The sequence below is a fragment of the Trichoderma virens genome (genome assembly GCF_000170995.1).
Source record: "Trichoderma virens Gv29-8 chromosome Unknown TRIVIscaffold_69, whole genome shotgun sequence".
Taxonomy (NCBI): Eukaryota; Fungi; Ascomycota; class Sordariomycetes; order Hypocreales; family Hypocreaceae; genus Trichoderma; species Trichoderma virens.
The window spans coordinates 18,622-43,164 of record NW_014013680.1 but is presented as its reverse complement, the minus strand read 5'-3'; the positions used below and the strand labels follow the sequence as shown (position 1 = coordinate 43,164).

General features: G+C 46.5%; 10 protein-coding genes across 10 annotated transcripts; 5 read left to right on the top strand and 5 right to left on the bottom strand.

Moving 5' to 3' along the window:
- Positions 1 to 1,221: 1,221 nt before the first annotated feature.
- TRIVIDRAFT_152172 (uncharacterized protein) lies at positions 1,222 to 2,312 on the top strand (the record flags this gene model as incomplete). Its single annotated transcript, XM_014100282.1, has 6 exons — positions 1,222 to 1,292; positions 1,347 to 1,425; positions 1,488 to 1,882; positions 1,952 to 2,009; positions 2,061 to 2,113; positions 2,186 to 2,312. The coding sequence occupies 6 exons, from the start codon at positions 1,222 to 1,224 to the stop codon at positions 2,310 to 2,312; spliced, it is 783 nt and encodes a 260-aa protein (XP_013955757.1).
- A 246-nt stretch (positions 2,313 to 2,558) lies between these two features.
- TRIVIDRAFT_180340 (uncharacterized protein) lies at positions 2,559 to 4,005 on the bottom strand (the record flags this gene model as incomplete). Its single annotated transcript, XM_014100281.1, has 5 exons — positions 2,559 to 2,744; positions 2,817 to 3,430; positions 3,491 to 3,605; positions 3,661 to 3,759; positions 3,838 to 4,005. The coding sequence occupies 5 exons, from the start codon at positions 3,937 to 3,939 to the stop codon at positions 2,640 to 2,642; spliced, it is 1,035 nt and encodes a 344-aa protein (XP_013955756.1).
- Positions 4,006 to 4,149: 144 nt separating this feature from the next.
- On the top strand, positions 4,150 to 6,918 carry TRIVIDRAFT_222892 (uncharacterized protein; the record flags this gene model as incomplete). The annotated part of the gene is made up of 7 exons (XM_014100280.1): positions 4,150 to 4,352; positions 4,467 to 5,066; positions 5,130 to 5,566; positions 5,626 to 5,885; positions 5,939 to 5,993; positions 6,049 to 6,362; positions 6,433 to 6,918. 7 exons carry the CDS (start codon positions 4,150 to 4,152, stop codon positions 6,916 to 6,918), a joined length of 2,355 nt encoding a protein of 784 aa, XP_013955755.1.
- Positions 6,919 to 7,381: 463 nt separating this feature from the next.
- TRIVIDRAFT_52696 (uncharacterized protein) lies at positions 7,382 to 9,031 on the bottom strand (the record flags this gene model as incomplete). The annotated part of the gene is made up of 3 exons (XM_014100279.1): positions 7,382 to 7,452; positions 7,522 to 8,369; positions 8,436 to 9,031. 3 exons carry the CDS (start codon positions 9,029 to 9,031, stop codon positions 7,382 to 7,384), a joined length of 1,515 nt encoding a protein of 504 aa, XP_013955754.1.
- A 965-nt stretch (positions 9,032 to 9,996) lies between these two features.
- Positions 9,997 to 11,254, bottom strand: TRIVIDRAFT_192048 (uncharacterized protein; the record flags this gene model as incomplete). The annotated part of the gene is made up of 5 exons (XM_014100278.1): positions 9,997 to 10,041; positions 10,151 to 10,446; positions 10,502 to 10,583; positions 10,711 to 11,026; positions 11,079 to 11,254. The coding sequence occupies 5 exons, from the start codon at positions 11,252 to 11,254 to the stop codon at positions 9,997 to 9,999; spliced, it is 915 nt and encodes a 304-aa protein (XP_013955753.1).
- A 795-nt stretch (positions 11,255 to 12,049) lies between these two features.
- TRIVIDRAFT_192047 (uncharacterized protein) lies at positions 12,050 to 13,908 on the bottom strand (the record flags this gene model as incomplete). The annotated part of the gene is made up of 2 exons (XM_014100277.1): positions 12,050 to 13,630; positions 13,807 to 13,908. 2 exons carry the CDS (start codon positions 13,906 to 13,908, stop codon positions 12,050 to 12,052), a joined length of 1,683 nt encoding a protein of 560 aa, XP_013955752.1.
- A 1,444-nt stretch (positions 13,909 to 15,352) lies between these two features.
- Positions 15,353 to 16,420, top strand: TRIVIDRAFT_192046 (uncharacterized protein; the record flags this gene model as incomplete). Its single annotated transcript, XM_014100276.1, has 1 exon — positions 15,353 to 16,420. The coding sequence occupies one exon, from the start codon at positions 15,353 to 15,355 to the stop codon at positions 16,418 to 16,420; it is 1,068 nt and encodes a 355-aa protein (XP_013955751.1).
- A 174-nt stretch (positions 16,421 to 16,594) lies between these two features.
- Positions 16,595 to 18,584, bottom strand: TRIVIDRAFT_91290 (uncharacterized protein; the record flags this gene model as incomplete). Its single annotated transcript, XM_014100275.1, has 2 exons — positions 16,595 to 18,200; positions 18,281 to 18,584. 2 exons carry the CDS (start codon positions 18,512 to 18,514, stop codon positions 16,809 to 16,811), a joined length of 1,626 nt encoding a protein of 541 aa, XP_013955750.1.
- A 443-nt stretch (positions 18,585 to 19,027) lies between these two features.
- On the top strand, positions 19,028 to 21,497 carry TRIVIDRAFT_111987 (glycoside hydrolase family 32 protein; the record flags this gene model as incomplete). Its single annotated transcript, XM_014100323.1, has 3 exons — positions 19,028 to 19,373; positions 19,474 to 20,913; positions 20,973 to 21,497. 3 exons carry the CDS (start codon positions 19,307 to 19,309, stop codon positions 21,365 to 21,367), a joined length of 1,902 nt encoding a protein of 633 aa, XP_013955798.1.
- A 671-nt stretch (positions 21,498 to 22,168) lies between these two features.
- Positions 22,169 to 24,528, top strand: TRIVIDRAFT_222887 (uncharacterized protein; the record flags this gene model as incomplete). The annotated part of the gene is made up of 5 exons (XM_014100274.1): positions 22,169 to 22,282; positions 22,351 to 22,442; positions 22,517 to 23,518; positions 23,574 to 24,180; positions 24,259 to 24,528. 5 exons carry the CDS (start codon positions 22,169 to 22,171, stop codon positions 24,526 to 24,528), a joined length of 2,085 nt encoding a protein of 694 aa, XP_013955749.1.
- Between the last annotated feature and the right edge of the window lie 15 nt (positions 24,529 to 24,543).

Sequence of the window (24,543 nt, the reverse complement as noted above, 5' to 3'; positions counted from 1 at the left end):
GGGCTTTCTTTTTTTAGCTTCAGCTGGCCCCGCGTCTTTCATTGACTACCTTTATGCTAAGTGACTCCATGGTGTTGCATCTAACATGTACGCCGCGGGAGCAGTCATTTCAGCAGTGTAAGTACGGTAACCCCAAGCGTCCGGCAAACTAATATTGTCTCTATTTAGTTGCCATGGCGGTGCAATCTCCCCATGTATTATTGATGTCGTAACATCCAAGTCAGTCATCTCGAGCAAGAAGGGCATTACTACAAAATGTGAAGAAGAAGAAGGTGTTCTTGACACTATAAAGAGTTGAAATCGCCCTGCTATCGAGTCCCATGAGGCTAACGAAGGCGCTACTCGTAAGTTACACGTATGATCAATAAGCGTTATTACTATGCTTAAAGCTAATGATAATCTATAGATATTCCCCCAAATGGACTTTGGGATACTTTTGCAATTTGAGATCGACGCATTTGCTACTAGTGCCAATCTCGCTAGTGCCATTGTCACTGCTGAAGAGGCCGTCAAGATATTACGGGCTCTGTAAGGTAGTAGTTATTCACGACTTCCCTTCACCAGATTAATATTAGAAGTTGGAAATAAATTATGAAGTATTATATCTTCTCCTTCCGTTGGCTCATCAGCATCAAATCCCCCACCTCAGTTTCTATGGGACTTACCGTAATGAGGCACAGTTGTAGCACTTAAAGGGTTCACTTTCTTCCTGTATTATGAAAAGAAGGTGGGATGTGTACCTGTTGTTTAGGATTATTTATTATTATAGCCGTTCTATGTAGGTGTGTGCTATATAATTGCTATTGGATTCTCTGGTGTGCTAAAGGGCTCTAGGGTAAAGCGTACTAGTCCTGGTAAGAATTCCAGACGTGTCTACGGAGTACTGTTACGCTAGAAAGCCACGCGCTAATCTGGCGCTTACGGCTTCGCCGAGTTGGTTGGTGGATCAAAAGCCGCATCAATTGCCGCCGGCTATACATCCTCTCACGAGGTGAGATACTGCATAACTTCCATCATAGCTTGAAATATAGTAATCAAATAGCTCTTCATTGCCCATGTCTCCTACTTCCTCTTGGATTTGAAGTTTACATTTTACAAGCGCCTATCGGTCACAGAAGGAAGGCATAACGTCTGCGGCACCTGATAGGTCTACCAAATTGCTGGCAATTGTGCTTTGTTTACTCGATCCGAATTCAAGAACTAAACTCTATTCCGGTCATTATGACTACTTTTCACCTTCAATCGGTAGATAATGACTTGCGTGGCCGGCTTGCGCTGGTGACTGGATCTAGGTTTGTATAGGGAACACAGCATGAAGCAACCGCAGACTAACATAACAACTCAAGCGGGGGGATTGGCTCGGCTTGTGCGAAATCATTGGCTTCCGAAGGCTGCGACATTGTACTTCACTACTCCTCCAGCAAGGTAATTGTCATACATTTTTTTCCATACAAACCAGCGGATAGTACGTTAACCTGACCCCAAAGGAAAAAGCTGAGTCATTAGCTTCCGAGCTCCGACGAAGTCATCCTTCGCAATTATTCGTTACCGCCCAAGCCAATCTCACATGCCGCGAATCCACGCGCGCTTTCGTAGCAACCGTGCTTGCTATTCCTACCATCTCTGAGAAGCACAAAGCGATATCTGTGCTCGTTGCAAACGCCGGCATTGGTCGTCGCATCCGAGATGTTAAAGACATCGATGAACAAGACTGGGATGACATGATGGAAGTCAATGTTCGGAGTCAGTTTGTTATTACAAAATCAGTTGTCGAAGGAATGCGATCACAAGGGTGGGGAAGGGTGATCCTCGTGAGTAGCATTGCGAGTCGAGGAAGCGGGTTAAATGGGTGCCATTATGCAGCTTCCAAAGGTGCTTTGAGGTGAGTTTTCTGTTCAAGTCACAGGCAAGAATGTCCTGTGAGTAGTCAGTATTGTCTGACGCGTTATAGCTCAATGGGCTTGAACTTGGCCGCTATTTTGGCCAATGAAGGCATCACGGTCAACGTTGTAGGTTCTTCCTCAACATTCGTGATGGCTGAACATTCTGACGTATCGTAGGTTTCACCGGCCATGATTGGATCTACAGGAATGATTCCTACTCCGAAAGAAAGGTAAACCGTAGCAACACTGCAGCCCTTTTCTTCTTCTTTATTTTTGTTTGGGGCTAACATACAAGGATGAAGTACTTGGACGTCCAAATGTGACATGGAGGCAAAGAAGGAGTCTGACCCTGGACTTGTAATTGCTAGCAGTGTACCGATACATCGACTTGGGGTGCCAGAAGAAGTGGCCAATGTGGTAGTCATGTAAGCCTTTCAAATCGCATAAAAGGAGGGGATATTTGAAATCACAACTAATATTGGACTGCAGGTGTGCAAAGACTGGATATATGACGGGGCAGGATATTCTGTTGGCCGGTGGATTAAAGTAGAGTAGTCATTCCATATCAACCGTCAGGGGAAGTCATATCTGCTGTATCTATGTATCAACACCTCATAATAGCATGTAGACGACTGTGCTCTAATCATGAAACAATTCATGTTTTTAGTTCATTATAATTAATAAATATCTCTATTCTGGTCTTTTTGACATTTACTTAGTCCTAGAGCCCCATTCACTTTCCTTCTTTCCTTTTCCTTATACTTTCGCTAATACAGGCTTCTGTTCCGGTACCTGTGTAAGAAACTTTCCTTGTGTGATCGCGCTCTTGACGTTATCAATTACCAGAATCTCCATTTCCTTCTGCATATTTCGGAAAATCATGATTGTCAGCATGGAGTATTTGGCGTAGTGGATTAACACATGATTACATACCTGAGTATCAATAGTCGCAGTACCAATGTGAGGCAACAAGACAGCACCGGGATGGCTGATTAGCTTAGGATTGATCGCGGGCTCTTTCTCGTAAACATCCAACCCAACGCTCCAAATCTTGCCAGACTCAAGGCTCGTCGCTAGCGCCTCTTCGTCGATGATAGCTCCTCTGGCTGTATTTACAATGATCACGCCGTTCTTCATCAAGCCAAACTCTTTCTTGCCGATCAAACCCTGAGTTGCTGGTCCTAGGGGTAGATGAACCGAAATGACATCGCTCGTCTGGAGCAATTCCTGGAAGCTTACGTATTTTGGAACTTCTAGAGAAGCAAAATGCTTGTCTAAATCGTCCACAGACCTTCTGTTGTGGTATTGCAATTTGAACCCAAGAGCAGCGGCGCGCTTGGCCGTAGCAGTTCCAATGCCACCCATACCCAGGACACCGAGCGTCAAAGTATGGGGATCGCGGCCAAGAGGGCTTGCTCCCCTCCACTTGCCTTCTCGAAGAGCGAGCTGGGGAATCCAGGCACGGCGCAAAGCTCCGAGGATGAGGAAGATGGCTGTGTTTGCGGTGGCAGCATCGACGGCTTTGGGGGTGTTTGATACGGAGATGTCTGGGCAGAAACAGAGTGTTAGTAGATATTCTCTGAGCAGAGCTATCCAGTGGGTTTTACTCTTATCCGTGCAGGGCTGGATATCAATTTGGTCGTAACCCGCCCCATTATGTGAGATGAATCTGACTGATGGAGGGAGGTGAGATACGAGTTCAGTGTCAAATCTTCCGGTAATCTGCAGTTCTTATTTAGCAAATTGGTTGCTTTATTGGCTGATATGTGAGACGCACCGCCACCGAGTCGTATGTTCTCGAAATGGCGACCACATTGTCGTACTTGCCATTGTCGCAATCGCGAAGGAATTCGTCACGCGAACCGGTTGTCACTTGCTGTGGATTTCAGATATATCAGCATCAAAGAATTATTCAGGAAGATAGGGAGCTTTAGGAGCGGGCGAATTAACGGACCATGACATCTGCGATGTCGGAGAGCTTCTTGAACTCTTCCTTGGCGTGATGGACAATGCCGAGCATTAGGACGCCGGGTTTTTGTGAAGCAGATCCAGCCATTTTCAAGAATTGGTGTTTCCCTATGTTTTGATCAAAGGAGCAACAGAAGAATATCCCAGATGTTCACAATCATAAGCTGGAAAAATAGAACGATGGAAGTGAACGCGAGTTAAGTCCTAGGCGAAGTTGCGCTTTCTGTGAAAGAGATGGAAGGTGGGGTTGTGCTGCATCATTTGCCCATTTGCCGCTCTGCCCCACCGATTGATGAGGATGAGGCGAATGCCGGTTATTGGCAACGACTCCACCCCGCAAACTCTCTCGTCGCGGCTTTTGGTTTCAAGCTTTGAAGAATCCCTATCGCCCTTTGATAACGCGTTTCGCATAGCCGATGGAATTGCACTCGACACAGACGCCGACCGCTGGTATGGCAAGATCAAAGGCCAAGCGGGTCTCTCGTGCATGTCTTTCATGCCGTATGCGCAAAACAAGATGCGATCTGTGAGCAGAACAATGTCCCTACATCCAGACAGCGCGAGGCACCCCCTTGTCAGGCTTAATCTCGCTTACTGACGGTAATTGAGGAGCAGCGATTCGGAGGGAGTTTCTGGTGTGCCTCCATGTCGCCGATGCGTTGAACAACAATTAGAATGTGTTCTCACAAAGTCGAGACGTGGAGGGCGCAGAATCAAAGGCGTTCGTACTTCTACTATTCAACTGGCCAGTCACGACAATGAAGGCCATGACCTAGCTACCACTACGCACGACGACGACGGCAGCGATTATCATAGCCGGCAAACAAGTCATTCTCACCCCGACCAGCATCCAGCCGGCACGGATGATATGCGAGGATGGTTGTCTTCGCAGCAAACCGGCAACTGGCAAGGGGATAGCCATGACGAGGGTGGTTCCACTCGCGAGCTCGCGGAATCGAGAACGAGTTCAGATGGTTTAGAAGGACATATTGCCACTACGGATCTTTTGAATCCCTCGGATGCCCTCGATCTTCTCGCTCAAGTTGCCGACTTGGATCCCAGTAGACAACGAAATGCATCGGCGGGGCAAGCTGACTCAAACAATAGACTCGTACACGGTATGCAGCAGGCAATTGGTAGATCAGCTACCAGCTATTATCCTCCGCTGGATGATGGAATCCTGACACCGTCAGAGGCGTCTTATCTTGTCAAGAGGTAATTCGGCGAGCTCTGTGTTATCCACCAGGCGGTAATTGATATACTAAACACTTTGGCTAGATATCATGAGAAGTTCCATCCCTTCTTTCCAGTGGCTCATAGTTCCATATTCGAAGAGGGTTCCATATCCGAATGGGCCGCCAAGGAGCCTCATCTCTTGACAGCTATTCTCACCGTCGCCTCGAAAGATGACCCGTCTTGGTTTAGAGTGTACGACGCGTGCTCTCGCCACATTGAAACGTTCATGTCAAATCTGATATACGCTGGATCCACATCTGTTGGCTCTGTGGAGGCGCTTCTCATTCTTGCAGAATGGGCGCCACAACGCCCTCAAGAAAATTCCGCCATAGGGTGTGGTCAAGAAGATCATGGTGCTTGGATGCTTGTTGGCTTGGCGATTAGGCTAGGATACCTGCAGAGGCTTGAGCAGACAGCACTGTTGCCGGACGAGGGAAAGCTTTCTGCAGAAATGAGTCGGAAACGGGTTGTTTGGGCAGGTATGTGACAATGTGACATGTCTAAAGTATAAGGCCCGGGAATATTAACAAAGATAAAGCATGCTACATGTGCGACCGACAAGTGTCAATCCGACTTGGGAAGGGATTTTGGTCGCGTGGGCCTGGCCCGGCTCTTCATTTACGCGCTGCAGACTTTCCGACGTTACATGAGCAAGCGCTTGGCCCTGACAACATGGGGCTGTTGTTTCAAGCCCACCTTGAACTGACCCAGCTGATCAGCAATGCCCATGATATTTTGTACTCGTCAACGAGTCACAGGCAGCAGTTGTACATAGGTGGAGAGTATGTCAGATACATTGTAAGTGCCGGTCATGTACACTCGCCGCCAATTTACTCACCCCCCATTTGTAGGATGATTTTGCTTCCATGGTACGGAAGTGGAAACTTTCATGGGCAAACCACAGCTGTATGTCTTTTCGTTTTCGTTTTAATTTTGAAGAATCCAGCTAAATATCTCTTAGTCACACCTCCTGTGAAAGCATCTTTGGTGCTATCATTCGAATTCTTGCGGCTCTACATCAACGCTTTCGCTTTTCAAGCTAACTTGAACAGGGCTGCAGCTCGGAATGCTCAAGTAGGGTCAGGGAAGACCAGCGGGCCGCTGTTCTCCAACGTTGCTGGAAAGCCGGATGCCCGATTCATCTACGAGTCAATCGATGCTGCGAATTCGCTGCTCAGCATATTGAATAGCTTTATCGACCCTGTGGCTGGTCTCAAGTGCATGCCACTGAAATACTGCCTATATGTCATTTATGCTGCCGTATTTTTGTTCAAGGTACAGCTGCTCTTTGCCGTTATTTACTCGTGTGCGTCTATTGAGAGGTAATGTACTGACAACAACTTAGGCAAGGCTGGCAGGAGCCATCAGTAGCGAGGGTGGCGACCGCGGAGTCCGGCGTGCCATCCAGGGCACCATTGCACAGCTACAAAAAACATCGGATAACCCACATAGCCTTGGACGGCGATACGCCACATCACTTCGTCTACTTTGGAGAAAATCTTGTACGAAGCAATCAAGCAAATCTGCCTCTCATCAGGATCCCTTGACTGAGCCGTCAACGCCGACAATGGACGAGGTCGAAAGACACGATGGCATTCCTTTACCGCCCAGCGGTAAACCAACGATGGATATGGACCCTTTGAGCGGATTTTCATGGAGAGATTTGGATTCTTTGGGACAATTTATTGCCAGCAACTCAACAATGAGCATGGCAGATGGGATGCTTGCTGGTGCAGACTTTGATTGGGAACACAGCTCGGGTGGTCTTGATGACCTTGTAGTGCAGCCACAGTTTGACACGAGGTGGGCTGGACACGATATAATTTTCTAAGAGCAGCTGTACTGTAGCACAGTGTATTCAACTGCGCAAATTTATAGCATCGGAAATCACGGAATCAACTATAGTCCGATGTGTAAAAACATATGATAATTAGGACGGGAATGGCGCGACTGGCACTGTTACTGATACCAGCTACAAGTTTTCAGCGCTACGAGTCTTAGGCCCTCGCTGTAAGTGAGTAGTAGTATTACGAGGACCAAATTCGACGGCTATGGAGTTTCGCTTTCTTGGCAGATCAGATCATAAAAGGTACGAGTAGGTTTGGTCTCTAGAAAGCGGATAGAGTAGTGCTGGTTGTTATATTTATGTTGGATTGTATACACATTTGTTGAGTGCATGACATTAGTAGTTGGTACGTACACATGGCTTTTGTACTCATTTGATACGAATTCCAGACTATCACGAACTAAAATGTGATTAAAAAGAAGAGGAAAAAATGAGTATTCAATGTCGCTCAATAGATATAAACAAACTCGTCATTCTGACGATCCGTAAGATCCAAAAACGCTTGCTCACCGAGCCTCGCTTCTCCAACGTACTCTGCAGTACCAGCTGCATTTTCCTCTGCAATTACAATCTCTTCAACCGTATTACTTTCATCCATAGCCTTATATGCCGAATCCATTGAGTGGTCGACAACCTTTGCTTTTTTGCCGTTGCGCACCCGCTTCTTTTCTTGGAGCTTATTCAAGACAATGAGGTTAGCCCACTGGATAGCGACAACGGCCACAAGAGCCACAAAGATGGCCAAACAAGCACGGAGACCGGGCTTGTAGGCTGGCGCATCTTTGTCATTGAAGAGCAAGGGCCCAATGATGTTGCCGGCTGAGCTGGCGGCGTTGTAGACACTCATGATCGAGGACTTCTTGGTGGTGCCTGCTGTGTTGCCGACTATCCAGGTGACAATAAGGGGGTTCCCGCCAAAGAGGAAAGCGAGGAGATAGTATCCCACCAAAAGAGCTGCCTTAGCGGAATTATCGCGAGGTACCGAGTAAAGAACAGCCAGGCCAGCGACGACGGGGATTATAAAGAGCATGAGTATGACGCCCTTAACACGCGCCTTTTGAGCTAAGAAGCTCGCCAATAAGATGACAATGGTCTGCAAAGCGCCGAAAGGCATATTTAGCAGACTGGTCATATACTTATCTGAAACCAGGCCGTTTAAAATAAGAGGCCCGAATGTGTTGGTCACGCTGGCACCGACATTAAGCAGCAGCGCCATGGCAATCCACAGGTACGTTTTAGGCTCCAAGGCAGCCTCAAGAACCTGTCGCCACTTGAACTCCCGGCTTCCCGTTCCTGTTTGATTGGCTCTAAGTCTCTCAATGGCTTGTGCCTTTTCCTGTTCTGTTAAGAATCGAGCGGACGGGATATCATTATCGAGCTTCCAGTAGATAAACGGGGCGGAGATAATAGTGACGAGACCGACAAAGAGGAAGATACTATAAGTACATTATGTAAGTTTGAGACATTTCTTCTTGGGCATGGAATATTGGTGGAAGTCATACATTTGCCACTCTTTCAGTACATCTGATTTAATATGTCCCAGGCCGTAGGACAGAGCAGCCGCAACAATGGTAGCGGCTCCATTGGTGCCATACCACGCTGCGACTCGAATCGGCTGCTCAGCGCGTCTGTACCACTGGCTTGTAATAATGCTGAACAGTGGCAAACAGCCGGCCTCAAAAAGACCAAGGAAGAACCGAGCGGCCATCAAGCTTCTGAAGTCATGACAGGCTGCCATTGACGCTTGCGCAACGCCCCATCCTAAACAAAGTGCGGGCATCAAAATGCGATGCGGTACTTTGACAATAAGGTAGGAGGAGAAAGGCTGCCATGCCAATTGTGCAATCGGTGCAATGGAGCCAATTAATGAATACTCGTTCCCAGTCAAGTGCGTATCCGTCTTTAATCCGTATGTAGCGCCATAGCCGAGGACGGATTTGTCGAGTATCTGCAAGAAGTACACCCAGATCAAGATGGCAAGGATGACACGATCCGTCTTGCGACAGATCCGGCGACTGTCTTCCTCAGTAAGCTCTACTTGCTCATTGCCAATGAGAGCCAAAGCCCGGTCTCCATGTTTGATTTGATCATTTGGCATCTCATTTTTGCCGACGTCCATGCTGCCTTTATGCTCGTCGTGAGCGGAATCTGGTTTAGTGTCTGCGGAAGCCATGACTTTGTGAAAGCTGCTGTCTCATGGGACGCAATGAAAAAAAAAAGAGACAGAAGCAAAAACTGCGCGTGCGGTGAACTTGACACTTCGCAGATCAGATCTGATCGGATGGGCGGAGATGATGTATTTTTTATACATGTACGCTAACTGGAGATGTTCGCTCAGAGAAAGGAGAGCTGAAGTGGTGAGTTGTGGGGATTGGTGTCTCCCCCACATGGTGTGAGGAATAGAACCACCAAACGGCAGGAAAAAGACCCGCCAATTGCTCAACGGTTCCCCATTGCCTGGGTTCCTGATTTTCGCACATCTGGGGTCCGCTTGTTCTCATTCTGGGGAAAGCAAAAGCCGATGTTGATACCCGCGGCAAGTGCTAGTATTACTCGTACTGGATTGCCCTGATCTATTTCCCCACTTGCCGACAAATCTCATGACTAAATCTCAATAGCCGACCTGGAGACGGGGAGGGGCCATCCACATCCAAGCGTCCAAGTGGCTGCGTGGCGATGTTCTGGGTCGAATGATCACAGCCACCTCCGCGCTTTGATCATCACCCCGGAACCTAATCATGAGTCGCGGGGATGGAAGAATTTAGGATCATGGCAAATCACAACTCATTGAGAGCCGATAGTCACTTGTGATGGCGGGCCGATGGCGTAAATTGTCAACTCTATCTGTCCCCCACTATGCCAATTGTCGCAGCGTGGTGATTAGTCGGCTATTGATCGAATATCGTGTTGTCATTATGTTTTCATGCCATGACGATTTCACCCGGGTGCTCTATATTGAATTGTTTAATGCCGGGTATTGATCATTCATAATGCTTCACTATTACATTTAAGAACGTAGCTACCTGTGCTATTATTTAGCTATATCCGACATCCCTGTCCAGTCTAGGCCGATCGAACCGGCTCCTGCTCGGACACATTGCGTCCTAGCTTTAGGCTCAGCAGTTAGCATCGAACTCATTCGGAATCGTATGCATCCAGGCAAGAGAGGGGGTTTACTCGGATGTTTTGAAGGGTGTTGAGGCAAATGAGCACATACCCACAGCAGTTCCGGTTTACCGGCGTGGCCACAGTTATCCAAGAATCCTTTTTCCTTAGTGATTAAGCTCATATCCAAGTCTGCATATACCATTCCTTCTTCAACAGGCGGCAAGTCTCTTGTCAAAAGTCGTCCGTCGGGACCATAAATTCGGGCATTACCGCCTCCCGGTTGATTGAACAGGGGGGTTTTCTCAACACCTAATCTCTCGATTGATGGCTGTGAGATAACGGCGGTTGAGTGGAGAGTGAAACATTGTGCCTGCATAGAGTATACACTAGAGAAAGCTGCAACAGCTACTTCCTGTTAGCGAGATATAAGAGAGATAAAGAAAGAAAGAATCCGGCTTGCCTTCATCTGCCATGGAATATGGAGCTGCCCCGCCTGGATGAGGTGCCACCGGTGGCCAGGCAGCGCAATGAATTTCCTCTCCCTGAGAATACGTATTATAGACAAGAAGTGGGTTAAAATGATCCTAAGAGAAAAATTAGCAACATGTTGTAATTGGAAAACGGGTGAAGAAAAAGAAACAGTGAAGATGAATTTCACAGAGTACATACAGCACAAGAAAGTTGCCCCACTCTTCCAACGCCAGTTGTTGCGACATTGTTTAGAGAAGGGCCATTTCCATCCCCAAATAGGGTACGCTCCATGTGGACAGGCTTCAATTTTCGCCTCGACATCACCAGCTCGCCGTTACTGTCAATGGTACACTGACCAATGTATAACGAGTTCCCTTTTCGTTCAGAATAGCTAAGGCAAACAACAATATTATTTTCGGCTGCACAAGACTGCAGTTGCTTCATCTCCTCTGAGTTAATAGAGAGGGAGTTATCACAGTAGCGTATGTTCATCTCGAAGTCCATCGCGCGTACCCTATTCTTTGAATTAGCCTTGGCCCTGTTAATGTCCTGATAAGAATACAAACCAGATCCATGCAGGATATCCTGGAATAAACGCTTCTGGGAATGAAACAATTTGAGCGCCGTTTGAAGCCGCCTCCTTGATCAGCCTGCATGTCTTTGCAACCGTGGCTTCTAGATCAAGCCATATAGGCTCTGCCTGAACTGCAGCGGCTTTCACTATTCTGGGTCTTGAATCCATGATGAGAGTAGAAGGTTATCGGTTTCTGAATGGGCAATGGGAAGAGCAGTAGCAAGAGTGTCTCATAGGTCTTCTTATATATGCTGCTTAGGCACCATTCACCTACGGTGCTTGGAAATATTCTGGTCAGCACTTGTAATATGCCAGTAAGCTGACATTAACTTCTTACGAATGTATTCCGCACGTAATGTTAAATTTCTTCTTTTGATTGCGGAAGATTACGTCTGGCTTCCTCGTAGACCCCATCAGAGTAAAAATCCTCTTACCAACCATGATGGATTTAACCCAGTTGTCAGTTATCAATAGCCAATCTTATAAAGAATGGCCCAGGGAAATCTTGGACAGCAAGTTTATTAAAATTAGAATTTACAGTGCACGACTAGGCGTGCATTTATTCTCCCTTTTGTAGATAACGATAACCCCCTGTGTAATGCCAACGTACAAAGTAAAGATGGTGGGTGTATTTCTACTAATAACCAACTAGGCTTAGCTTAAACGCGAACAACTCTACTACCAATATTAGCTTGCGTTGTTTAACGGAATTTAAAGGGGAGCCTTTAACTTCTTTAAGAAATGCGTATTCCCAACCAATCGGAGTTGTACACAGCAAATATCAATGTTACGGCAGCAAGGTTCTGCGTACTACGTGTACCTTCGACAAAACAAAAATTAATAATCGCGGTGAGAAAGCAGCTATAACTTAACACCTATGAACAAAAAAGGTGCTTAAGGAGTTGGGCCAAAACTTGTTTGGCCGAGGGCAAGATCTTGGCTTATCTAGGACCTTGATGTACCCTACGTTTCAAAATCTGAGCGAGATATAGTTACACGTCTTTCTTTTCGTGTCCCGTAATCATCCAAGGCAACACTAGTGAACAAAATGCCCAGCTCCGAATAATTCTCATTCCAAGTCGCGCCAGTCCACACATATCTACCACTGGGAGGAATATAACCCGAGGCATCTCGACTCTCTTCTTCTAGAGCCATAAGCTGGCGTCTCGCAAGCGAGCCAGCTTTAGTGTCCCAATTAAAAGTTAATAGTGTCATTTTATCGAAGGTGTCTAGTGCTTCTGAGCGTATGGTTTTGTCCCTGCATTTTTGTGAAACGAAATTTAAGACTGGAAGGGTATAGATGTCGAGAGCAGTTTCAATTTGTGAGAAGTGCCTCGATGCGCCTCCAGAGGAGCGGGTCATGGAGACAATGTCTCGGAACATGGAGTTGAACTGATCATATAACATCTCTGTCGAGTCGAAGCAGCAGCTCATGAGGATGAATACAACCTTTTGACCCATATGATATATGTTTAAAATATGGGACCTGATGGGATTTTTCTCTGCCCCAAATCTCATCAAAATTGCCGCTTCCCAATTCTGCAGTTGTTGAAGAAAGAGAATCCGATGCGCTATGAGTGGCTTGAGCCTGTTAGTGTGTCCAGTAGGTTGATATTCCAGCATCGTTTTGACAACGAATATAACAGCCCGTGTGATGAAACTATTCCACATAGCTCCGAATTCTTCGAAACCAGTATCAACAGTAGGCATTTTGCCAGGGATTGGCCGCGATGGTAACCTAGACCAGCAAGCTTTCTGTAATGGAAAAAATGGGGTATTTAGACTAAGAAAAATTTGAAACCGGGGTAAAATCCGCTCAGCTTGGTCCAATCCATCATCATTAGATGGAGCAAGATAATTGTGAAGACCCTGGGTGTGGTGTTGCGAATTTATCTCATCCACAAGTTGGTCTTGCTTTTGCTTCAATAGCTCCACGCTGCTCGTCAGCAGCTGGTCGGCAGCCTTGGTTTTTCCGACTAAAACCTCAAAAAGAAATAACAAAAACATGTTGATCAACACGTTCCGGCGTGAAATTGTGTGAAATTCTTTTAACATCCGTATGTGGAGCGCTGCGGTGGCTTTGGCATGGTACGTCAGAGCAGTCTGATACATGGTATCCCCGCGCCCCTCAAGCAGCTTAACCATGGAATCGGGGCTTGGGGAGCGCAATGCCAGCATTAAAGACCCAATGCTTAAAATAGACCATCTCACACACTCGTCTCCCATGGATTCTCTGGGAATTATACGATTCCAGAATAGAGTGCATGGAGTGTATGTAAAGTCTTGTAGCATCTGCGCTCTGAACATGTCAAAATATGGAACCTCATCTGCTTCCAGGTGGCTCGCTCTTGGCCGAAAATTGAGAGCTCTTGCGGCGACTACATCAAGTGTCTCCGGTTTGGGGAGAACCAGTCTTCTCTGCGATATAATACCGCCGCTACGTTGTTTCTCCTTGGGTAGACCATAGTTGCAGATTCGATCTGACTTCCGGCATTGGTTGCATATCGGCTTCACTTCGTTGCATTTTCGGTGCAGGAGTTTGCACTTCAGTGCAAGTGGGTTAGCGAAGCTCTCTGGTATGGGTGTTATCAACCAAGGGATGATAGAGGGTGCAGCGCTGATTAACCGCTGTGCAGTCTGCTTCGGTAGCGGCTGAGGGACAGTCCAGTAAACAGATGCTGGAAACCTCATCATCTGGCAGTTCTATGAGATACACATACCGATATGCAACCGCCCCGACTCTTAGGTGTACCGGCCCGAGTTTGTTTCTTGCCAAGGATATTGCGTGGCAGCGAGTTGACGAGGGCCGTCGTTGGAATCATGGTATTTTGTCTTGGATCTTCAGCCTAGCTGTTTATATCAATAAATGATGTAACAAGAAATTCACCAGATCTCGGCCTTGTGTAGTGCGTACGAACCCGAGATGGCTGATCGCGGAGAGCATGGTGGTAAGCTAAGACAATTGCAAGAGTGCTAACCAGACCAAGTAAAGAATAGTCACGTACGCGTAGATGTTCAAAATAGGTCTTCCACGGTAAACAAATTGACATATATTACTTGCCATGATCACTTCACAACAGGCAGTTATCACGATGCCAATACCATCTGTTCTTGAAATCCTTTTATGGACAAACGCTTTTTGGAGTCATATTTTGGCCTTGAATCGACTGAAACGGAGCCATGAGAGCACCACGAAGGTGCTGTAATCAATATGCCTGTTGGCAATGGGTACCGTTTGGACCTGGCTTTCCATTTGTCGTACGTTTACGAAGTACAACTCAGCTTGAATCCCCCCTAAATACCAGATCCTCTCATCATTGCCACTACAGAATACTGCAGCTTCCCTAAGCTCTTCCGTTGCAGTGAACTCGATCTTCTCAGTCGTGCTATTGCTACCCACGACCACTCACCTTTCATGAAAAACATCAAGCGCTTATGTTGCTGGTGCGATTCACGCCACTCTGCATTGACGATCTCCAGGATATTGCTAGAGAGGCTGCCCACACATTACTGTCCCCATTGGGCTTCGACCCTATGGAGATCAGGCATATTCTCAAAGCTATAGACCATCGGAGCGCCGGTTTGCAATGGCACTTTGACGATATTGTCAATAGTTGTGTTCTTCAAAGGTACCGTACCTACACTAGCGGCGGTAATCTACATACGCATCGCTCAACCGATGATAAAGATTTCCCTTTTGAGATATGGCCCGAATTCTTATCTGCGCTGAAGAAACTATTTGTAATTGTGGGAATACTTCCGCCGCGATGGCGCCTGAAAGCAGAACCACCGTTGTTGTACCAGGTGACCTGCTCACTCAACATAACATATATCTGGTTGTGCCTATTGGCAGATAGCCGTGTCCCCTCTTTGGTCACGCGGAGCGATCTCTGAACAAGGTGCTGAATCGCCTTCTGGAAGATCTGAATTTCGGACACTCTATATATGTTGGTTATACTCGGCACGACGGAGTATAAAGATTGACTACTATTATGACAAATGCTCCATTAACCTAGCGGATTCGGGGTATTGTATAGAGGGTTGGCTATTCCAGACTTTTGCTCCACAAAGTCCGCTGCAGTAAGACGGCAAGATCATTGATAGGGGTTTAAGTCCGACAATCATAACGGCGTTTAGTATCTCAAGTATAAAAGCTTAAACTAGCTCTCTATAAAGCAGAAACATCAGGTGATTTGTTTTCATCTGTATTTAAAAACCTCCTACACACCGATTTCGTACTCCCCCTCCATTTTTTCTACGTCAAAAATGAAACCTCAGCTGTTTGCTTTTGTTTCCACTTTACTTTGCGTATGCAACATACCTCTCGCAAGTTCTGCGTATCGAGATCATACTTATCTCATTTATGAGTTTCCAAATGATACGTGGGTGGAGAATATCGCGGCCAGAAGTAATGGGGAACTCCTCTTGTCTATTGTTGGCAAACCGCAGCTCTTTGCCATCGATCCCTCAGCTCCCAGCCCCAGACAACCAGTCTTAATCCATGAATTCACGGGATTTCTGGATGTTTTTGGTATTGCAGAATACCAGACCGATAAATTTGCTGTTCTGACTGGAAATTTCTCCCTGGAGACTGGGGATTTAGGGATTGGGTCCTGGGCGGTATGGAGTGTTGATTTGACTGGAGTCGAAATTTCGTTACAAGATGGAGACACAGTGTCATTCCCAGGTCCCAAAATCACGAAAATTACTGACATACCGGCTGCTCATTTCCTAAACGGACTCTCTCTCTTATCCCCGGAGCAGCAAACACTTCTTATTGGTGACATAAATGCTGGGGTAATTTATCGGTTGGATATTGGGTCTGGAGATTATGAGATAGTATTGAATGATACTTTCACTGCTCCTGTTCCGACACCGCCTTTCCCCATCTCAGGGGTTGATGGCCTACATGTGCGAAATGGCAGTGAGCTATTCTTCTCAAACTTCGGCAAACAACAACTCTATAAAGTTGCCATTAACGAAGATGGTACACCTGCCGGACCTGTAGTGACCGTGGCAAACACTCTCTCTACTCTCGATGAATATGATGACTTCACGTTCGATTGCGATGGTAATATCTTCATTACAACTGGTGGTGGAAACTCCATAGAAAAGATTTCAACCGATGGTCTTCAACAGGTCATTATCGCTGGTAACGTCAATTCAACAGCACTTGCGGAGCCAACATCTTGCGTATTTGGTCGTGGTTTAAATGATAGGAATGTGCTGTATGTTGTCACAGGTGGAGGACTTGCTTTACCGGTGAATGGAGATGTTATCATGGGGGGCCAACTTGTGGCTATTAAAACCAATACGAATGGATCTGCTTGCTAAAGCGATACAATAACTCGTGTCCTTTGGTAATAGTAAGGTGAATGATGTATCATTAGATCCTACTAACAATATTATTTTTTTTTGCAAAGAGCAACTTATCTTTCTTTAGATGCGGCTACTTAGGAAGCAAGCTCTAGCATTCGTATGCCCTTTGCAATATATAGGTGTGGAGGTGGAGTCGATTTTAGAGAGGAGTCGGTCTCTCGCTTTCAATTACAATATAAGTGTTTAAATACAACCATTTTGGAGATGTCATATGAATCAAGTTAACAGATATATGCTCTAGTTATAGGACATCTCTGTATTTTAAAGTTGCTAGGGATATTCTAGACATTGCAATATAACTTAACCTAAGGCTTTGAAACCTATTTTATAGGATTCCAATTTGTCACATTGCTATGACTGCACTGTCGCCGACTAGTTTTTCTGTCATCAATGTGACCTGCTTGGCTTGAGTTAAAGTCTCGAACGAGCTCCATCTCCACATAGGGACTTTTTTATCGTACATCTCATCAATCTCAGCGTATGTACGGCCCTTAGTTTCCGGCATGAGGAAAAAGCTCCAGACAATGACGCAAGCCATACATCCAGCAAAGACGAGATATGTCTTAGCTCCGAGGCCAGCCGCACTGGCGTCAGTCAGTTGCGGCACAGCGAAGGTGGTGATGACTGCGGTCGTTTGAGCGCAGGCAACAGTATATGCCATGGTGTGACTACGGAGCTTCGGCGTGGCAATCTCAGGTGGCAAGAGCACAGAGATGGATAAGAAAGATGTAGCCCAGAAAAAATTAAAGATGAAGCCCAGTGCAGCGATGGTCAGCAACGCGTTACTATTATTGGGGAAAAATGCCAGCGCTCCAGCCACAATGTCGATAACGAAAAGGATCACCATGCCACACAAAGCGGTTGGGCGACGGCCGTAGATATCTATCACCATTGGAGAGAAGATAGTCCCAGCTAATGTGCAGCATGACGCTATAACAGTAAATACGAAAGCGTTGCCAATGCCGAGCTGGCTGAGGAAGACAGTCGTATACGTTGTCGATAGAATCACTCCAGATATTTGGTTCAGTGAGTAGAAAGAGCCCGCGGTGATGGTCCGCCTAAGGTTCTCACGGTTGAATAGGTGCCAGAATTGTACATTAGCTGTCAGCTCACGCTCATTCTCTTCGCAGAGCACGATGACACGGAATTCGTCTTCCAGCTGCCAGGTAGCGTAGCCACGCAGGCGGCGTAGATTATGCTTTGCCTCTTCCAGGCGGCCCTTGGATACGAGCCACTGCGGGCTTTCGGGAATAGGAAGTGATAACAGCAAGAGAAGCATTGGTAAGCCGGCTTGCACGGCCAATGGAATCTGGTATGATCTTGAATCATTGATGTTGTGCGTTGAGTTGACAATGATGGTAGAAACCACACCAGAGAGTAGGTTTAGGATATTGTAGATTGAAACGCCCCTACCACGCATCGATGTTGGCACGACCTCGCACAGATATAGCGGCGCAACAGTATGTGCAATTCCAATGACGAAGTCCGTGGCGAATCGACCAATGACAAAAGTGGCCAGGTTTGGGGCGAAAAGTTGCAGGAAACTCCCCAAGAAGGAGAAGCAGTATGATCCCAGCAGAGTCCACTTTCGCCCGAAACGACTGCTAAGTGGCGTTGTGGCTAAACCACCCACGACACTGCCGACAAGAGGAACAGAGAAAACAAGGTCCTGGTTGCGCGCAGTGAGGGCAAACTTTCCACTGGCCGGGTTAGGATGGCCCTGAAATTTCTTCACCTATTGTAGAAAAGGTTAGGACATTGTGCTCCATTGCGAGATAGCCATATTAGGATATGAATGGCGGGAAGAACACGAACAAAATACTCTGTTGCGGCTACAGGTGATATGACTTTGTCATCGTATCCAAATAAGAACGATGCTGCGCCGAAAGCAAGGCAGGAGAGGACCAAGAGCACATTAATAGCGCCATGGTCCGGTGACACTGCCTGTCCGGAATCCCCAGTGAACGCGGCAGACTCCTCCACGGTGATCACCTTGGGATTGTGTCCGTCCTCCACTGCAACTTTCTGCTCCTCAGAGTGGGGGACCATGTTGAACTTGTCGTCGCCGTTATCGTCGGGTAATTTTCAGTAAGGCGAGATTCAAGATGGAGTGATGTTTTCGTCTTCAGTCCATCGTGGAGCTCGAGACGACGAGAGGCTTTATATGTCAGGACCTTTATTCCGGGGAAAATAAAATCTGGGGTAATATTCCCCAGAATATTCCCCAGGTTAGCTCGTTGTTGATGAGCATACACCTACAACCAAAGTCATATAAGCTTACGTAAATTGTCGGTGAGCTGAAATATTCGGTGGCGGAGGTTTCCCCGAAAACTCCCCGGAAGTTGTTAGTAGCAACCAAGATTCGCCGAGATAGTAGCGACCAGTTTCGCCGAGATGTTCCGTCTGGGGTTGATGGACTCAATTGCTGGGCGGATTATCTCGTAGTAAAAGATATGATTCGCACACATTCCCCCGAGCCCTTGACACAGAATATCTAGTCGTTGCTGAATAAATTCATATCAAACGTGCATGCCATTGTTTGAAGCAATTAACAATTCGGTGGGGCCGGTATCATCTTCTTCTCTGTCTATATTTTCGACATTTTGGTCCAAATTTGACCTACTTTGCACAATCTTTGCATTCTTTCACATTGCTTGTCTTTATTCTCTACGCCTTAAGATATATTGGTTGACCAGCAGTTCACCGTATAATCGAGGTACTCTCCAGCTAGACGCATCACGAAGCTAACGGCGCCCTTTTGGGATTCGATTCTCTTGACGGCAGGAACGGGTGGATTCTTGGGTTAAATTCACAGCCACAGCTTTCTTATTTCTAATTATCATGGCTATTACGGCAGATCCTCCAAGAGATGTCCCCTTTACTCGACTGGAGAACGCTTGCAAGATAGGTAATTCACGTGTAATAACCTTGGATGCCGCGAGGATCCATACGTCAATTGCAATTCCAATGAAAATTGCTAACAACAAGTCTGATATCTCGGGTGAAAGAGGACTTTTCTAGATGGCGACCCACGTATCATCTGATGCCTCGTCAAAACTGGGCCAACGACCCCTGCGGACCCTGCTACATTGATTCGGATGGCGGTTATTATCATATAGCCTTTCAATGGAACCCATACAGCTGGGATTGGGGAAATATGTCTTGGGGCCACGCCTTGTCTCGCGACTTAGTGCATTGGCAAGTGTCCTCGCAGCCATCCATCCAACCCTCCGTTGAGGATGATCCTTGTGGAGTATTTACAGGCTGCACACTATCAGTGAACCCGCTAGGAGTATCCGATAAGACCTTAACAAGCTTCTATACTTCGGCACAACACACACCAATCCACTGGACTCTGCCTTATCGTAAAGGTAGCGAGCTGATCCGTATGGCGACCTCTGAAGACTACGGTAGAACATGGAAGCGTTCCCCAATAAGTTCCTTGGTCTCCGGTCCGCCGAATGAAGTCGAAGTTACCGGCTGGCGGGATCCCTTCGTCGGTCAGTGGGAGAGCGTCGATAAGTGCCTCGGTCGACGTACAGGAGACTATGTATATGGAGTGATTGCTGGAGGAATCCGCCAATATTCGCCAACGATCTTCCTCTATTCTATCGACGCGCGTGATCTTACTCAGTGGAATTACCTCTGCATGCCCTTCGCCCCCGGCACAAACTTTGCGCCTTCGTCCAGATTGCCTGACTTTGGAAGTAACTGGGAGGTCACCAATTTCATGACTCTGCGAGACAATTTGGGAAATGACCACGACGTGCTTGTCATGAGCGTTGAAGGGGGGTTAACCAAACCGGAACGTTTTACCGAAGCAGCTTGTGTATTCGAAGATCAGCCAAAAAAGGTACGAAGATCTGAAAGATTCCAAAACTGGCTCTGCGCCCGGGTAAAAAGGAAAACAAGTGAAGCTTTCAGCAGCGACCAACCTTCAGTGGTGCTGGATTTCCGATTTGGCGGCTGCCTTGATTTTGGTTGCTTCTATGCCGCCAACTCCTTTTACGACCCAGTAACAGATAACCGGATCATTTATGGCTGGATTACCGAAGATGATCTTCCAGTAAACCTGACAGAAAGACAAAAATGGAGTGGCCTACTGTCTCTACCTCGGGTGCTAGGGATGAGATGTATTGATCGAGTTGTTTCTGCCAGCCGTTCGGATCTGCTAACCCTTGATTGGATCCACTGCTCTCAATCTCAAGACGGTACTTTCATTGTCACAACATTGACTTCCTCCCCAGACTCTCGCCTGACTGCTCTACGTCGAAACGAGAAGAGGCTATCTAATCTGCCAGCAAACCTGGACAGGCATCTTGACGATGGAAATCCTACAATTAATCCTTATTTTTTGCCCTTTCAAACAAAGAACCTCGAAGTTATGGCTTCGTTAACTGTCACAGGAGATGTGGAACAAATTGGTCTCGAACTATACCTATGCCCTCGTAAGTGCATATTACATTGCGCCGTGGGTGAATCATTGTTGGTTTCTAAGATTCTGCAGGTCGGTTGAGCAAAGTATCAATCTTTTTTGATCCAAGAAAGGAAGTAGTGGTCGTCGAGCGTTACAAAGTACATACGGGTTACCTGGAAGGGTGTGTGGACATAAATACAGATCCTGTAGTAGCTCCACACACCTTATTCTCGACGCAGGACCCATCAAATCAACTGATCAAATCAGAGGCACTTAATATTCACATTTTCTTTGATGTAAGTGTACTCGAGGTTTTTATCAATGAGCGCGTCGCCATCACCAGTCGAATATACCCCGAGAGTGGCAGGTGCTTTGGCGTTCTACCGTTTGTAAGATATGCTCAGAGGCCATTGGGCAATGAGAGAGCTGCCATTATGGAGTGTACATGCTGGGAGGTACAACCCTCGGTGACTTGGATTAAATGATTTGTCACTGTCCCTGACAGTTATTATGGCATGAGGAGCATAAGATACTACCGAGGAATTGTGGTATGGTAATAGCTAGTGGCTTAAAGTACACTTTTATTTCAGAATATATTTGTGCGTTTTACTTCCCAAACACCATTGCCTACGTAATAAAGTATATCATGTCCACGGGTATTACTGTGATCCTCTCGATGGATCAATAGCGCCCTTAGGCAACCTATAGGGAAGCGGACTCTGTGGAGAATGTGTCAAGTTCTCATATTTCTAATCTTCCAATCATAATAACTTTCACTAGGAGCCTCAAACATCCATTAGCCTGTGGATATATTTAAAGCAGCTTTAACTAAAGTAGACTTCCGAAATATCACTTCAAATTTCCGGAACTATACTTATTTATAGTTTGATAGGGAAACTCGAGATATGACTGAAAGAAGTTCAACCAACGTTTGCAAACGCAAAAGATAGCATTTAGCATAATAAATTGCACTTGCCACTGGTAGAGACAAATTTTCTGCCGCGGCATAGACAATCGCATCTTCCCAACCTGTGCTACACATGTTGTATTGGCGGGCGGACTTGGTCGGCTCTGTCTGGTACAAACTAGCTAACCCGCACGTGTGAGCCTATCATCTTTGAGGTGCCTGCTGGTCGTTACACTCCTATTGCTGACTAATTTGCGACACTAATTCCAATAACGCTCTGTTTCCGGAGTAAAATACAACCACTCGCCTCCATATCCTTCTCATCTGACTCTTTATACCATATACGTCCCTGAATGTCTTAACGCGACATATGTCCACCATGGCTCCGGAAATGGATCGTAGCAGCGTGTCACCAATCACCGACGAGGCTGCAGCGTCGCCAGCGAGATCATCGAAACGAGCTTGTGATCAGTGCAAACTCCGCAAGGTCAAAGTAATACTCCCTGTGCTTCAAGAGCATCAATCTTTATTGCTATGGATGCTATACTAATCATTCTACAGTGCAGTCTCTCCCAACCATGTGCGACATGTCTCTCTAGGAATTTTGAATGCACCTATCTAAAGCCCCAAAGGAAACGTGGCCCACTTGGGAAGTAAGTATGGCAGCCAAAACTCAAAGCTCAATTGTGTCTCCTCCCTTTCATAATTTGGTTAACCCATATGGAAGTCGCTTGTCGCAAATCCAGCGGCAGCAAATTCAGCTCACTAAGCAAAATCACTTTGACGAGAGCAACGAGATGTTGAGCCCATCTGACTCCCGGCAACTCCCTACGCAGAGCAATTTAGAGTCATATCAGTCTCTACCGGAAGCAAACAATGATTCGACGCAATTGGAGGATGTGGTAGATTTCATCTATAAGGACCTGCAGGCGCCTGGTACAAATATTGCTGCTTGTGAGGTCGACTTCGCTGCACCAAGTATGCATAACGGCTTTAGAACCAGTAACAATTATGACGCAGAATACTGGCCACCGGATAGAGTGAGCATGCAATTATGTCCTTTTGGCCTGCCTCAGACCAACCTTTTCGTGGACTCTGCTCTTCCGCTCATCGTGGAAACAAATTCCGATGGCAATGGCGTTGTGCAGCATGAACCCAGCCACCCTCGACCACCCATGTACAACCTCTTACCCTCACAGAACGGTTTCGAAGCCACAGACAATATATGGCCGTCTTCTATCAGCGAGGTCAATCTGATTCCATGGATAGAGGTTTATTTTGATCGGTTGCATCCAACCTTACCCGTTCTCAATCGCTCCTCTCTGCTTAGCAGAATGTTCCTCCACGAGCACCACCAGAATCCTCTATTTGGATCCATGCTCTTAGCCCTTTGTGCATTTGCGATTACTCAACCCATCTTGATTAATGAGCGGTCGACGACTTCAACACGAGCTAATCAAGCTAAGAGACTCATGAATGAGGCCATCAAGATGCGTAGTTCTGCCGACTTTGGTGAAAGTCCAGAACTGGAAGCGGTTTTAACCAGCTTCTTTCTTTTCGGTTGCCTCTTTGGTAGCAACCAGCATAATGCTGCATGGCTTCGATTGAGGGAAGCGGTTGACTTGGCTCTTACCATGGGTTTGAATAAGCCAGACTCATACCAACTCCTTTCCAATGAAGAAAAAGGCCAACATATTAGAGTATACCTGATTTTGTCAATCACAGAAAAGTGAGTACAAGCCAATTGTGTTTATATGTAATGCAGCACTAGCTTACCTCCACAGAGCATATGCTATTCAACGCCAGCATCCTATCAACTTCCGGCTAATTCCAGGATTCGATCGGCCACTTTCAAATGATATCATTCACGATTCCTCCCACGGTCTTCTATCTGGCGTGGTTGTCTATAATGAGAAGGATGCTGCTGCACTGATGGGATTATCTCTACTAATGGAACTCTTTTGTGTCATAAATGATGACGATATTAACTGCTGGAATGGCACTTGCGGTGCTAGTCAGGGCTGTTGCAAGAAGCATGACGAGAACGAAATCTTGTCACTGCATAAGAGCATGTCCCGCGTTGATTGTCAGCATCACTTCAGAGACTACGATCGGATCAACCTCAACGACTCGAACGAACCCCAAAGGGTAGCCGAAGTTCCTTTCGGCTTCAATAAACAGTGTCTTATTAGTCAATTCGCCGATATCCTCATAACGCAAAAGTGGCTTCAGAACCGCATTTGGCAACTCTGCTTGACTCATAGTCTTCTCAAGGCTCAATCGGAGCATGGTGAGCTCACTTTTAATTACGCCGTTTCCATCGCAGAGTCAACGTTAGACCTCTGTCAATCTTTATCTCTGCAGTCAATGGAGGCTCACGGCATTGGTATGGTAAGGGCTTCAATATGCCACTTGTTGATATGCATTTTGTCTATCTGACTCTGGTATCTTCTGACTCTTTGTAATCAGATCGAAAAGCTTTACGACATCGCGACTGCCTCAGCAACTATCTTATATAGTCCTGTATTTTCTGTAAAGATGGCAACCACCAGAAGCGTACCTGCGTACAGCAACATATCGCAATCACAACAGTCAGACTCCATACGTTATGCGGCTTCGAGGGGGGGATTGTGCGGCAATTACTTGAAAATTTTCTCTACACTACGCGGTGGCAACCACCCGTATCTTGAGAAGTACAAGGCTCATCTCCGCTCTATAGGTCAAGACCCAAACTCCTAAGAGTACTAGTAACTA